This window comes from Emydura macquarii, unplaced genomic scaffold (genome assembly GCF_026122565.2).
Source record: "Emydura macquarii macquarii isolate MOO-44397 ecotype Brisbane River unplaced genomic scaffold, CSIRO-AGI_Emac_v2 contig_431, whole genome shotgun sequence".
NCBI lineage: Eukaryota > Metazoa > Chordata > Testudines > Chelidae > Emydura > Emydura macquarii.
The window spans coordinates 10,823,463-10,839,777 of NW_027130568.1; the positions used below are offsets into that span (position 1 = coordinate 10,823,463).

General features: G+C 40.3%; 1 protein-coding gene across 3 annotated transcripts in view; it reads left to right on the forward strand.

Annotated features, from left to right (window-relative positions):
• ATP9B (ATPase phospholipid transporting 9B (putative)) overlaps positions 1-16,315 on the forward strand; it is a 308,847-nt gene that overhangs the window by 234,612 nt on the left and 57,920 nt on the right. For all 3 annotated transcript variants that reach the window (XM_067537529.1, XM_067537530.1, XM_067537531.1), the window contains 2 exons: positions 2,622-2,734; positions 14,121-14,369. In XM_067537529.1, the coding sequence (XP_067393630.1) occupies positions 2,622-2,734; positions 14,121-14,369 (362 nt within the window). The remainder of the gene's footprint in view (positions 1-2,621; positions 2,735-14,120; positions 14,370-16,315) is intronic.

Consider the following 16,315-nt stretch of genomic DNA (forward strand, 5'->3'; position numbering starts at 1 on the left):
TGAGCAGCGGTTGATCGCTCAGGCCCTCAGTCAGGGCGAGCGAGTAAGGAGTCAGTTGCTCCAACCCTTAGGCAGGGTGAGCAGCGGTTGATTGCTCAGGCCCTCAGTCAGGGCGAGCGAGTAAGGAGTCAGTTGCTCCAACCCTTAGGCAGGGTGAGCAGCGAGCAAGGCAATGGCCTCTGGAGCAGTCAGGAGAGAGATTCTCCTGGGGTGGCTAGGGAAAAGGGGAAGGGGAGGGGGACACAGGCCCACCCGTCCCCACTGCATCCCAGCCCAGGGCCCTAGTAGTGGCAGAAGCGGCTGCCACTGTGTAGGCGGGGCTCCCACCGCAACACACCGACTATATTGCGGCTTCAGCCACCGGCAGTGGCTGTCCCTGGGCTACTTCCTCCCCACTGACCCCAGTACCTGCCTCCTCCGTGCTGCGAGGATAGTTCACCTGGGGTAGCGCCGTCAGTCCCTCTTCATCTACCGGGGGTAAGGTGGGGAGTTCCTCTTCAGGGGGCAGCACCTCAAGGTCGTTGTAGGTTGGGAGATGCTCGGCCTCTGGCACTCCTCCAAGTCCTGCCCCACCTCAGGGAGGGGCTCGGCGGCCGGCAGTTCCTCCAGATCTGGCCTGGCCTCCGGGGGTGCCCGCCACTCGGGCTGCTCCAGGGTCTCGGCCCAGTCCGGTGCTTCCGGAGCACGGGCCCAGGCTCGGGGTCAGGGTAGCTCAGCCCAGTCGTCCTGGACGGGTTGCCTGGTCCAACTCCGCAAAGGCCCTATCCAGGACCCAGGCCCAGGTGGGGCCGGGGTTCGGCGGCGGCTCGGCTCTGGCCTAGGCCTCTGCTGGCAGGGCTGCACGTCTGTCTCTGGCAGCAGTCTGGGGCCTACTGAGCTCAGGGGCCTCGCTTTTATACTTCCCCTTCCTATCGGGGCTCTGCCCCGCTGCCGCCGATTGGACTGGCTGGGTGGTCCTATCACGGCCCGGGTCTCTTGTTGCCGGGCAAACTCCGTGGCAGGGCGTGAGGTGGTCCAATCAGGCCGCTCGCGCCCTTCCTCGGGCTCTGTCTCCGGGGGAGGCCATAGAGGCTTCCTACAACCCCACTGTGTGGTGTGTTTTCCCCACAGCTATACTGTATTTTCAAAGCAGCAGTCAGTGTTATCTAGATGCCAAATACAAGATTTCCAAGGTTTCTACATTTTCCTGGTAGAGTCATCTTCTCTGCTTCTCTCTTGGTGAAGTTTAATATAGAAGGTCTCTTTTGGAAAACCGTACAGTTATCTATAGAAGAAAGGAAACTTACTAGGTAGTATTCTGCTGCCTCTATAGATAGAGGCCTTTGACATTGTGCTCTACAAAGAGATGACATGAATTCATCCTGAGTTACTATGGTCAGGAGTTTAACAACTGGGTGGCTTCACCAAAACCACCATTTTTCCCAGTGCCTGCGCTGTTTTGTCGCTCTGTTTCCTCAGCACAGTTGGATTTCTCCTGACCATTTCTCTGGGTGAGTGGAAAATGATTAGTCCTTCCCTGAGCCATGACATTATACCCCTCCTTAATTTTAGAGAAGTTATCAGGCATCTCTGTATGCTACTCTATGTGCAACAGTGCTATAGTACTTTTAACATTAAGGCTGATTACTAGATACAACTATGCAACTGTGATCTTTAACATCTGGCCGATACAACCATACAATCTTGTAAAAATTAGCTGCTCCTTTTTTTAAACATATTGGCATTGAATTATTCTTTCTTGCTCTCTAACCTACATCAGTGTAGACCCAAGGAAAAAGCATCAGCAACATTAGCATCCAACCACAAATCTACGCTGTTTTGTGGAGGGAGAAAGTAAGAAATAAACCGAGAATACTCATTGTTGAATTAATCCTTCATTTATTTCCCAGGAGTAGCTCATCTGAACATGCATTCTTCACTAATCCAAGGGAAAATTCTTTCCCCTTTGCTTTTTGCTTTTTTAAAAAGAATTGTCGAAGACTACCTTTCACTTTCATTTTAGATGAAAATGTCACTGCCTGAGGCAAGTCTAAATAATTTTATCATTCCAGTGGGGGCAAATATCCAGTTGTGTTGCTTCCAAATTGAAGTTGGAAACAGTGAATCCTCCAGGATGAGTAACTCTGCTTTTTCTGCACTAAATTTCTTAAATTAAGTGAACTGATTATAATATCTGGTGACTTATTTATCCAAAAAAAACCTAACTTGGCTTGTTTTGTGGCCTTTTGATGGTGCTCTTTGTTGCTTTGTGTCATACCTGGGCTTGATTTCTAGTTCTAGTATTAGTCTCTTACTGTCAGTGCAAATAGTTGGGAATAAAGGGTGATTGCTTACTCTGACCCTGAGCTTGATTTCACTCAACAGTAACCCTTTTAGCCGATTAAGGAATAGCCTTGATATGCTTCAAAGGGATCCTTTCCAGATACCCTTGTCAGCAAGGACAGTAGCTGTCAATGGCTTTCTGATATTTGGAAAGTAACAAAATGGGAAAATCTTCAGGGGTCTGAGGGTACCCCTTCATAATCTGCTGCACCCCACCCCCCAAAGGAAAAAACATTACAAACTAAACTCTTTCATAGCACTGTATCTTTTTCATGATCAGTCTGATATTCTTATTACAGGAACACTTACCCAGAATGAGATGATATTTAAGCGCCTCCATCTAGGTACTGTGTCTTATGGGACAGACACAATGGATGAAATTCAGAATCACATTATCAATTCTTATTCACAGGTATCTCATTTTATAACTTATTTTCCTTTATATTGATGTGTTTTCTCAGAGTTGATGGGGCATTGCCATGTTTTTTGTCTAAAAAATTGAGATGTTTTGAAAGTTTTCCCATTTGTAGATTTTTTTCCCCCTGAAAGGGACATCCTCAGAGTCCTAGTTTAGGGCAACAATTTTGTCTTCCCGAAAATTAACATAGTGTAATGTGGTATGGAATTCCTGCCTGATTCCAAACATCTCCATAATCTGTCTCTCTCGGAAGCTAACTCTTCTTCGATCTAGTACTGTTAATTCATGAAAATTCAATATTTTCATGCTGCTAAAGCATAGGACAGAAAGCCATCCAGCAGACTCACCACAAATTACAGATAACACTGGTATCTAGAACAATGCTGATGAGATTAATTGCATCTTTGAAGATGTTCATCACAAAGACCATGTTACCTTGCATAAGCAATAAAGAAATAAGGGTTTGTCAAAAGGATAAGGATGGAAGCGGTAGGAAATGGAATATTCTATTAAAATTTCTTAGCAGAGATTACAAACAGAGTTTAAAAAAAAAAAAAAAAAGAAAAAGAAAAAGGGGCAGGAAACGTAACGTATTTAAGAACAGGGTTGATGGAGTCCCTGCAGGGTAATTCCAGCTATCTTCAGCAATGAGTATATTTTATTGTGTAACCCATTTGAAACTAAATTGTGCATGTACACTCTGATAGGGGATATTGTGGCTATACTGTGAATGCTATGATGCCCCTTCCCATCTTCTGGTGTGAGGGGTGAAGGTTGTTGTTTGGACTGTCAAGGGAATGGCCACCTGTTGAGGTTCTGATTGGACGGAGCGATGCCTCTGGCACCTCCCTTTCCTTTCTCCACTTGCCCAGAACACACACGAAAATTGTGCTAGGGCAAGTACAAAAGAGTGGAGTAGAGTTCCACCTCCCTTAGCTACCCAGTGGTCATTTTGTGGGAGGGCACAAGAAAGCAGTGTTGTTGTAGCTGTGTTGGTCCCAGGATATTAGAGAGAGAAGGTGGGTGAGGTAATACCTTTTACTGGACCAACATCTGTTGGTGACACAGACAAGCTTTTGAGCTGCACATATCTCTTCTTCAGGTCTGGGAAAGATATGCAGAGTATCACAGCTAAATACAAGATCAAAGGGATCATTCAAGATGAAGTGGCCTGTTAACACCCCTGTAGTCATAGGACAATAAGGGGCGGGTTGGTGAGTTGCAGTTTGTTGTAATAAGCCATAAATCCAGCCTTGCCACCATGGATGTCATTTCCCTATACACCAACATACCTCACAATGATGGCATAGCTGCCTGCCTCATATATTTATAAGACAATGAACAGCCCTCAGCTGTCCACTCTAAACTCATCCATTTAATCCTCACCCACAACAATTTTACATTCAACAGTAAACGTTGTCCAAATCATGGGTACTAGGATAGCTCCCCAGTATGCCAGGCTCTTCATGGGCCACCTCGAAGAAGAAATTCTGAACAAATGCACCATGAAACTAGTTATATACCTGATATACATTAGTTATATCCTGATATACATGGATGATGTTTTAATCCTCTGGACAGGTGACTTAAACTTCCTCATAGATTTCCACAACTTCTTCAACAACCAACACCCACCTATTAAACTCTCTCTGGAAAACTAGCATCAACTTCCTGGACACCATGATCAATTTCAACAATGGAACCCTACAAACAACTATATACAAGAAACCTATGGATCACTATACCTATCTTCACAGATCCAGTCCCCACCCCAAACACACTGAGAAATCTGTTATCTACTGTCAGGCACTCAGATACCGCAGAATAGGCTCCAAGGAGAAAGTCTGGGATATATACCTTAACATATTTCACTCCTCTGATGGTTAGAAACCTGCGTCTAATTTCAAGTTTAAACTTCCTGATGGCCAGTTTATATCCATTAGTTCTTGTGTCCACGTTGGCACTGAACTTAAATAATTCCTCTCCCTTTCTGGTATTTTTCCCTCTGTGTATTTATAGAGAGCAATCATATCTCCCCATAACCTTCTTTTGGTTAGGCTAAACAAACTGAGCTCTTTGAGTCTCCTCTCATAAGACGGGTTTTCCATTCTTCGGATCATCCTAGTAGCCCTTCTCTGCACCTGCTCCAGTTTGAATTAATCTTTCTTAAACGGGGGACCAGAACTGCAGACAGTATTCCAGATGAGGTCTCACCAGCGCCTTGTATAATAGTACAAACACCTCCCTATCTCTACTGGAAATACCTTGTCTGATGCATCCAAGGACCGCAGTGGCTTTAACAGCCACATCACATTGGCGGTTCATAGTCATCCTGTGATCAACCAGTACGCCCAGGTCCTTCTCCTCTTCTGTCACTTCCAACTGATGCGTCCCCAGCTGATAGCAGAAATTCTTATTAGTCCCTAAATGCATGACCTGGCACTTTTCACTATTAAATTTCATCTTGTTTCTATTGCTCCAGTTTACAAGGTCATCCAGATCTTCCTGTATGATATCCTGATCCTTCTCTTTATTGGCAATACCTCCCAACTTTGTGTCATCTGCAAACTTTATTAGCACATTCCCACTTTTTATGCCAAGGTCAGTAATAAAAAGGTTTAAGATCGGTCCCAAGACCGATCCCTGGGGAACTCCACTATTAACTACTTATGCTAAACTATTTGTTCGATCTTGGATTTAACTGTCACACTCTGAATATCTTTCCCAGACCTGAAGAAGAGCTCTATGTAGCTCGAAAGCTTCTCTCTCATATCCACAGAAGTTAGTCCAATAAAAGATGTTACCTCACCAACCTGGTCTCTCTTTCAATATACATTGTCACAATTGGTGGCTAGTGTGCAGTGCAGGCAAGGGTCTCCAAGGAGCCAACTCGGGTAAATCTGAGCACAGGACCAAGAAAGGGACCAGTGGAACTGGTAAATTTTGCAGACTGAATTCCCTCTCATCTGTACCCTCATTCTCCTTTGCAGCAGGAAAATGCTGAGATGAACCATGAATTGTGTAGGAGGGGGTTGGCTTACGGCAGCTAACCTTAGTTCTTGGTTGTGTGGTGTGGGGCCGTGTAACAACATATTGAGCCCAGTTAATACCTGCTAGGGAGGGTGGACAAAAAAACCCTTTAATATTTAAATGAATAAAGCTATGGTTGGTAGCTTTAAATCCATTTGCATGACTATATCTTTATTTTCCTGTTATGTCCTGATCAATATATCTGTTTTCTTAGCTGGTATCTATGTTAAACAATAGCTTTATTATAGAACAATACGTCTTGGAAATGGGATATAGAGCTTTTGTTCCTCAAGATCAAGAGTCCAAATTCAATCCAGAATAACAGTGACTGAAAGTCATTGCCATCTGATGGCTGTTAGGTGGCTTATGTAAAAAGAATTGTTACTTCTAGTGGATCATGTAGGTGTCTACATTAACAACAACAAAACAATTACAGTTGTCAGTTTCCACAGTGAGTCCTAGGGCTGACTAGGTGTGGAGATTGAACTACAGTTTTAACCTATAAGTATATTCATGAACACTAAATTCACTTTGGGGGGGAAAATCTCTAATTAAAAAGAACTTCACACTGCATACCTAAAAGATTAGCTTATTCATTTTACGTTGTAATAAGCTTTTAATATTTGGTGCTGTGCGACAGACTAAATATTTGTAATTGTGAGGCATTTACTTCTGAAATTTAAGAAGGAAAAAAAAAGTTTATTTTTCCAAATATAGACAAGGATTTTCCAAATCCAGGTTAGCAATTACTAGCTGGTGGAAAGCAAGTTGGCTATTTTTCTAGAACTTCTTTCATTATTTCAGTGTTGTGTATTGTAACTTAATAACATTTAAATAATATTTTAATCATGTTGTATGTTTCTAGCAATTATTACAAACAGAAAAATTAGGAACCCCTTTTCACAAAATAAACTAAACTCAGCAATTCTTTCAATCAAAAATATATAGTGAGGTTTTTTATTTAATCTATGGTAACAGAAGCTGCCAGTTAGACAGACACCAGTTCTTATGTGACATTGATTTTTATCCCTTGTTTGTGTTCTGTTTTATTATTAAGATGACAATAGTCTAGTAGGTCCACTGTAATGTAACACACAAATCTATTATAACCTGATTATATTTCCCCACTGGAAGCATTTTGTGATAGAGGGCATAATCTTTAATGGAATTTGTGTGAAATTAAATTATACAAGCATCAATAAACATAACATAATTCAGAAGGAGTAAATCAGTTTAATTTATTTGCAGCTGTAATGCCATCAGTGTTAGCAGAATGCAAATGCAGAGGTTTAAAGCAGTAGCTGAAAAACAGTGCCAGATGAGCAGAAAGTTAAACCCTTTATTAGACAGCACTGTAATTTGATGGGCAGAATGTTCACGGTTCAGCAGATCAGAACACGCAGTTGGGGGAGAAAAAAGGCTTGGTTTCTAAAGAGAATTTCTGAGTTACTCTAAAGCGAACAAAAAAGTGTTTGATATTACTCATGAGATGAAGAGAGGTTATCATTTCATAACCTGACCAAAAAGACATGGAATATTTTTAAAGACACCATAATAGAGGCTCAATTTAAATGTATACCCCAAATTAAAAAACAAGAGAAGTGTAAAAATATAATTAGGAAGGCCGAAAAAGAATTTAAAGAACAGTTAGCCAAAGACTCAAAAAGTAACAGCAAAAAATTAAGTACATCAGAAGCAAGAAGCCTGCTAAACAACCAATGTGGCCACTGGATGATTGAGATGCTAAAGGAGCACTCAAGGAAGATGAGGCCATTGCAGAGAAACTAAATTAATTCTTTGCATCAGTCTTCATGGCTGAGGATTTGAGGGAGATTCCCAAACCTGAGCCATTCGTTTTAGGTGAAAAATCTGAGGAACTGTCCCAGATTGAGGTGTCATTAGAGGAAGTTTTGGAACAAATTGATAAATTAAACTAATAAATCACCAGGACCAGATGGTATTCACCCAAGAGCTCTGAAGGAACTCAAATGTGAAATTGCAGAACTACTAACTGTGGTATGAAACCTATCATTTAAATCAGCTTCTGTACCAGATGACTGGAGGATAGCTAATGTGACACCAATTTGTAAAAAAGACTCTAGAGGCGATCCTGGCAATTACAGGCCAATAAGCCTAACTTCAGTACCAGGCAAATTGTTTGAAACTGTAGAGAAGAACGGAATTATCAGACACATAAATTAACACAATTTGTAGAGGAGGAGTCAACATGGTTTTTGTAAATGCTTCACCAATTTACTAGAATTATTAGAGGGACATCAACTAGCATGTGGACAATGGTGATATAGTGGATATAGTGTACTTAGATTATCAGAAAGCTTTTGACAAGGCCCCTCACCAAAGGCAAAGTAAACTGTCATGGGAAAGAGATCTTGGATAGTTATCTGAAAACATCCACTCGATATGCAGAGGCAGTCAAAAAAGCTAATGATGTTGGGAAGCATTAGGAAAGGGATAGATAATAAGACAGATGATATCATATTGTCTCTTTATAAATCTATGGTATGCCCATATCTTGAATACTGCATGTAGATATGGTTGCCCCGTCTCATAAAAGATGTATTGGAATTGGAAAAGGTACAGAAATGGGCAACAGAAATTATCAGGGGTATGGAACAGCTTCCATCTAAGGAGAGTTTAATAAGACTGGGACTTTTCAGCTTGGAAAAAAAAAAGTAGTAAGGGGGGATATGATAGAGATCTATAAAGTCATGACTGGTGTGGAGAAGGTAAATAAGGAAGTTATTTACTCCTTCTCATGACACAAGAACTAGGGGTCACCAAGTGAAATTAATAGGTTGCAGGTTTAAAACTAACAAAAGGAAGTATTTCTTCACAGAATGCACAGTCGACCTGTGGAACTCTTTGCCAAAGGATGTTGTGATGGCCAGGACTATAATAGGGTTAAAAAAAGAACTAGATAAGTTCATGGAGAATAGGTCCATCCATGGCCATTAGCCAGGATGGCCAGGGATGCAAAACGTGCTCTGAAGTGTCCCTAGCCTCTGTTTGTCAGAAGCTGGAAATGGGTGACAGCTGGATCACTTGATGATTACCTGTTCTGTTCATTCCCTCTGAAGCACCTGGCATTGGAAGACAGGATACTGGGCTAGATGGACCATTGGTCTAACCCATTATGGCCGTTCTTATGTTCTTCCCAAGTATGTTAATAATCAGATATAATCTGTTTCATCTCAAGAGATAAATGCAGGAAGGTTCAGCTGAGCAAGGCTGGAGTATAACATAAAATATGGTGGTACATTGGTGGTTACTGTAACAGCAATATTATTTTAAGGTGACATGGATACTCTTACTCTCTTTCCCACCTCCCAAATGAGTAGTTTTTACATTTAGGCTTTTGTGTCCTGCCAAAGCCAGGAACATTTTCATGCTGAAGTAAAAGCAATTGTTACATGAACTAGATTAAATCATAGAGAGTAGAGAAATATCTCATTAATTGGTAAAATCAGTAATTATATTTAATGCTTTTCTATTTTTACGTTTAAGAATAAGAGTAGTATTGAACATTTGTATATAGTTCCAGAGGTGTGTGTTGTGCTTTAGAGACAAAGAAATAGACATGGTCCAAGATTTTAAAAAATGACTTGTGATTTTTAAACGTGTGTCTAGTTGGACACCTAAAACTTAGACACCTAAAGTGGCCTGATTTTCAGAAAGTCCTGAGCATCCCCCTTCTGAAAATGAAGCCCCTTTTAAATGTTTCTGTTTGGGCACCTATAACTTGAGGCACACACAGACAGACACTAGTCACTTTTAAAAATCTTGGTCATAGTCCCAGTCCTAAAAAAATGATATTCTTAATTGATCACAAAAAGACTGAATTGTAAGGGAGAAAACAGCATGTATGGGAGAGAAAGGGAATGAGGAAGAAATACAGAGAAAAAGCTTATGCCAGAGGTTCTCAAACTGTGGTCCAAGCTCCATTCAGGTGGTCCATGGAATGGTTGCAGAACAATCAAGAATATCTGTACTTGGCCCTGAACTTGATTTATTTTTTCTGATGACAGAGATCAAGGTGTTTGGACAATGATGCTGGCGCTGAAGAGGAAAAAAAGCTATTTTATTTTTATTCACATTTAATCCAGAATTGAAATGTGTGTTTCTTTAAATTGGTACCCTACTACACTACATACATAGTTTTAATTAGTCACATTTTTCAGCTGTGTATGCGTGGTTTTCATTGGACACAATTCAGCTAACCTACGTATATTGTATTTATTGGTAATTGTTGTCACATGGAAAGTATTGATTGTACCAGAATCCAGTGCTTTTTCAAAAAATGTAACAGTTGTCAGTCCAGTAAGTAGGATAGTAGTCAACCCCCAGAAATGGATTTGTGGTTGAAAACTGGATATTTGAAAAAGAAAACAACAAATCAAACCGGTGACGGTGAGATCACCAAAAAGTTCAAAATCTAACATGAGACTACAGCAAGAGAACATACATCTGCATATGAAATTTTGAGTGTAGATCCGTGTTTACCAGGAACTGGTAATGAAAATACACTGGAACACCAGAAAATAAGACAATATGACTCAAGCTATATTAATTTAGGCTTCACATGGATTGGTGAGCAAAATGAACCAAGGCAGCAATGTGTGTTATGCTACATAGTATTGGCTAGTGAAAGCTTGAAGCCTGCAAATCTCTGGCATCATTTGGAGACAAGTCGTGCTGCTTTTAAAGATAAACCGCCTGAATTTTTTCAGCGCAAACTGAATGAGTTGAAACAAGGGAAAGTAACAATGTTTGCTCATGCAACAGTAAATATAAAGGCTTTGGAAGCTTCATATCGTGCAAGCCTTCGAATCACCAAAGCGGGGAAGTCTAACACTATTGGGGAAGAACTTATGCTGCCTGCAGCTAAAGAACTTGTGTTTATAATGTGTGGAGAGAAGACGGCAGAGCAGTTAGATTATGTGCCTCTTTCAAATCACACTGTCACGCAGGATTCAAGATATGGCAGCTAATGTTAAAGACATTCTTATGAAACGTGTGAATGGTAGGTATGACCAGGGCAGCCACCTGATAATGCCAAGGTCAGGGCAGGCTGTAAAAAGAGAGTAGATTCTCCCAACAGCGGTGGATGACACTGAAGTCAGGCTTCCCAACCAGCCACAAACTACGCTTTTGGATCCCCAAAGAAGTATACAAATACACACAGCCCCCTTTACTGCATTTCAGTTTCTGGCTCCCAATTAGCCACTGGGTCCAGTAAAGAGACCAGTTACTTAAACTCTATGCTCTTTACTAAAAAGCTTCCCTCTGACCCCAAAGGGTCAGCCACAATACCAGATCAATATAAGTTTGGATCTTATCTAAAATACCACGCTGCCAGCCAATCTTTTAGTAACTAAAACTAAAGGTTTATTATAAAAAGAAAGAAACAAACCATATGAGAAATGTTAAAGGGTCAAAGCAAATCAGATACATACAAATGATTAAAAGTCCATATACATTAGGTTTCTAGAAGAATTGTAGAGTTTGCAGGCTCATATAGTTCCTCTGGTGTGCACCCAATCTCTGGGTGGGTCTCAGTCCTTTGTTCCACATCTTCAGTTCAGTTATAGATGAGCTGATCCACAGGTAAGTTGGTACCTGAAGCTGAATCCTGGCTGAAGACACAATGGATTCCCAAGGCCTCTGCCTTAGATATCCTCTGGCCCTAGCCATGCGGTTTGTAGAGTTTTACAGGAACCAAAATGGAGTTCAGAGTCACATGGGCAAGTCCTGGTGCCTCATCAGGTGTATCTCTGGCTTCTCCCCCTGGGCCCCATGCACCTGGGGGTGTCTTAATGGGCCATTAAGCAGGCTATTGTTCTGTAGCCATCCTGTCTGAGTCATTACCAGGCAGCACCATTTGAAATACAGATACATCAAATATATCTATTACTTCCATTTCACATATAACACATGCACAATAAACATCATCTTATTTAGCACATTATAACCTTTCTAACAGTACCTGACATGGCATATCCCACATGAATTAATATGATTTTGACATACTGATGTCAAACAATATAACAATACTCCCCGCGCCCGCCCCCCCTTCTCTCCCCTGCCCCCCGGTCTACCCAGCGTGACAGTAGGTATTTTGCATTGCAATTGGATGAGACGACTGATGTCACTGACATTGCAAATCTTCTTGCATACATCAGGTATGAGTGGGAAGGGAAAGTACTGGAAGATATTTTGTTTTGTTGGTCAGTGCCAAGAAGAACAACCGCTGAACAAATTTTCCAGTTACTAGATGATGAGTTTGTGAAGGAACCCGGTATTGATTGGCAACGTTGTGTTGGAGTATATACTGGCGGTGCACGAGCAATGACAGGAAGACACAGTGGGGTAATGGCTTGTAGCTGCGAAGTGGCACCTTAATGCCACATGGGTGCACTGTAGCATTCATCAAGAGGCACTAGCTAGCAAGAAAATGCCAGTGGAAATGAAGTGTGTTTTGGACTCTGCTGTGAAAGCTTTTAATTTGATAAAAAGTAGACCTATGAATTCTTGAATATTTAGTGTACTGTGCAATGAAATGTGTAGTGCTCGTGTATAGAATCACAGAATATTAAAGTTGGAAGGGACCTCAGAGGTAATCTAGTCCAACCCCCTGCTCAAAGCAGGACTAACCTCAGCTATATCATCCCATGTACAGAAGTACGGTGATTGTCAAGAGGCAAAGTGCTTACTCATTTTTTGAGCTACATTCAGAAGTACAGCTATTTCTAACAGACCATCCATTCCACACAAGTTGTTTTGAGGATTCATCCTGGCTCTCACGATTGGCTTACCTCTCCGATATATTCACACACCAAAATGAGTTGTACCCCAGGCTGCAGGGAGTTTCAGTGACTATATTGGATGTGCAAGACAAAATCAATGAAATGATCAAGAACCTTGACTTGTTTGCTAGTCACGTAAAAAAGGATGATTTCAGCGCATTCCCAACATTGGAAGGTTTTCTGTCTGAAAATGAACTGGTTCTTGAGAAAAAAATAAATCATATCGAAGAACATCTTGTTGCTCTTAAGCAACAGTTTGAAGATTATTTTCCAGTAGAAGCTGAACCAAACAACTGGATATGGAATCCTTTTGGAATTGAAATCAGTAAACTTGCCCTCTGGTTTGTCCAATAAGGCACAAAAGTGTTGTTGGAGCTTTCTTGCAATGAAACATTATGGTCAAAATTTAAGACATTCCCTAATTGAGTTTTGTATTCCAGTAACTGGAGGGTATCCAGAACTTGCAGAAAAATCAGTGTGTTTTATGATGCCATTGCTACGACATACCATGACATACCTGTGTGAGACAGGATTTTCATCACTTACTGCCCTCAAGTCCAAATACAGAAGCAAGATGAATGCTGAACCTGACCTAAGGCTAAAACTGACAAACATTACACGCAACTTAAACTTTACACAAAAGAACAGTTTAAAATGACTAAAATATGAGTTGTGTGCTTCTATTTGTAGAAAAAAAGCTTTGTTTTTTGTATATAGCGCTTTTATTCAAAGCTCTTTACAATAGTTAGCTAACGGTGGAAAGATCATTAAGTGGTCCACCGAGATTCCCAGCAATTTTCAAGTGATCCGTGAAAAAAAAAGTTTGAGAACCACTGGCTTATGCTATTGTTTGAGTAGTTCCATGCACATGCAGTTATTATCTAAAAGGACTGAATTTAGAGGCTCACAATTTGAGATAATGTAGGAAAAGGTGTGTTTTGAGGTGGAGAGGAGATCACTGTGGCCCACAGCATCAGGGATCAAAGCAAAAGCTGTTTTACGTATCCCCTTTCATTAGGTACTTGCTTTAACATTGTTGACTGAATGTCTATTTTAAAATCCTGTGAAAGGTGACTTGTAATACTAGAATAGAATAATTATAATGCATTATCAGAAGATAGAAGAGCAAATGAATTTTTCAATAATCTGCTTTTGGGGGGTCTGCACTAATGTATATAGATTGAAACTACAATACAAAAAAGTAAGAGTGATAGATTTGGAAAGAGACAGGCATAGTAGATTGATGTTGGGTCTTTGGTCTGCATATTGCTCTGCCAGTATAGATCAGGGGAATAAACACCCCTTACGTATTCCTGGGTCTCTTCAAAGCCAAAGGCTGCCAATTGTTGGAATGGTGGTTTGATCACAAACATAGAACTCTCAAGTAAATTGAAACTTGTTCTCTCAAACAATTGTTTTCAAGTGGTGACTTTTCAGGTGTACATTGACATTAATCTAGTTTCTTTCTTTTTGTTGGATTTATTCATTATTCATTGCCTTGGGTGTTTGTTTTTTATGTTTGAAAGATGCATTCCCAAGCTAGTGGAAACAGTACCAGCTCAACACCTTCCAGAAAAGTCCAGTCCTCAGCACCCAAGGTCCGCAAGACTGTCAGCAGTCGGATACATGAAGCAGTAAAAGCTATTGCTTTGTGTCATAATGTCACCCCAGTGTATGAATCCCGTGCTGGAGTTACTGGAGAAACAGAATATGCAGAAGTGGATCAAGACTTCAGTGATGAAAATCGAACTTATCAGGCTTCTAGTCCTGATGAGGTTAGTATGCAATGTTAAAATGTTTTAGTTTGTGGGTAACATTGAGTTTCTTAAAAAAAAAAAAAATTCTTAAACAAAAGAACAGAACTTCTAGTGATTTAATATTTTGGGGGTTTTTTTGCTTCAAGAAAAAAGTTGAATATTAAAAAAACATAAAGAAAAGAAATGAATAGGCCGCACAGATGAAGGAAAAGATCCGATATTCCCTTAGAGTATACTTAGAGGTTGTCTTAACTGTTTGACTGAGAGGTCTGTGGATATGAAAGTACTGCACTTGTAAAAATCAATAGTTGGGTATGTAAATTGGTTTTTAGGACCTTGCTCCAGAATCTAGCCATGCAACATACATTCAAAAGGGATACAATCTAGACTCTGAGTGACAAAGAATCTGATTTCCCCCTTACAAATATGGGTGGAGTAGCAGATACCACTCTTAGGTGCAAAAATGGGTTAAAAAAAGTCTCTGCATAGAGGCCATTCAGTTCAAGCAACACTAGACAACTTGAAAACCTTGGATTTAGCTAAAGTTTTATAATGTTCAGCACACATTAAAGCTCAAATTCAGGAAAGGACATAAACTCATGCTTAACTATGAGCACGTGCTTAAATTCCATTTAAATCAATTAAGTCTTAAGCACAAGTCCCTTTGATGTCAATGGCACTCTACATGTGCTCAAAATTAAATATGTGCTATGCTGAATGCATTCTTGAATCAGGACCTAAATCATTCACCCATGTCAGCTGATAAAATTCTTCTAGGGAGTATACTTATGGGGGAGACACACAGATCAGAATTCAAGATTCTATAGAAGTAAAGTGACCCATAGAATGGCAGTTAGAAATGTATTAGTTGTACCCTTTCTGAGGAAGAAAAATACAAAGTAGCATATTTCTGATCCTAATTTGGATCTCCATAAGCAAACATGTGAGGGCTCAAATATGATCTGTTTTTAAAGAAGTGTCAGTAGTGTCCAGAGGCTGGGTTAGATATTTTATCGTGCTTGCTGTGTTACATGAATATTAAATATTTAACCCTTTAAAACATCAGCACAATCCAAGCCACATTTTCAATGTAGAAACAAATTACAGATAGTATTTCTAGGAAACTTCGTCCCCATTATATTTCTTGTCATCTGCCTTCATATACACAAGCCATGTTGTTTGACTGTGTATTTAATATGCTATAATCATTGTCCCAAAGGGTCTAGGAAATATAAAGTGAACCATATAGATAACTGGCTTAGTCTTAAATGATAAAAATTTTAGGCTAAGGCAATCATCCCTTGCCGTAAAATTAAAATCAAGGTAGGATTTCAGACCTCCTGCTTTGGGTATATAATCAATATTCCCAATATCAATAATCCACGATTAGTTGTAGGCATTTCTATGGCTTTATGTAATGCACGTGATCTCCATGAATGGAGATACGCAGAAACAGTTTTTAATGCATGCCAATCATGTTGGGAATTTATTATAAACATATAATTTGTTACCATATTTGCGTATTGGTTGTTGGATCATATTCAAGGTTAAATACAGGACCTTACAAAATACCTCAATACACTGAGGCAGATTGATACTGTAAAACATAATAAAAATGGATTTTTTAGATAAGCAAATAACTAAATATAAAGAGCAGATGACTAAGGACTCCTTTGATTCTGGAACCAAAGATTGACCTAAATCAAAGGAACAGAAACCCAAGTAGGAAACCTATGCAAATTGTGCTCATCTGAAAATTGTGAGTGGAGCCTGAGAAGCATGCCATAAAAGAGCTAAGTTCCACTTTTGTCTCGTGGATGGGGGCAAGTATAAGAATTTGAGAATAGCATGAAAGTGCTTGACTTCTGAAGGTAGGTAGGAATTTGACCTAGCAGAGAGGAAGAGCAGGTAGGTGGGTGCTGAAAAGAGAAAAGGTAGATTTTAGAGGGAGCGTTCAAAGGAGA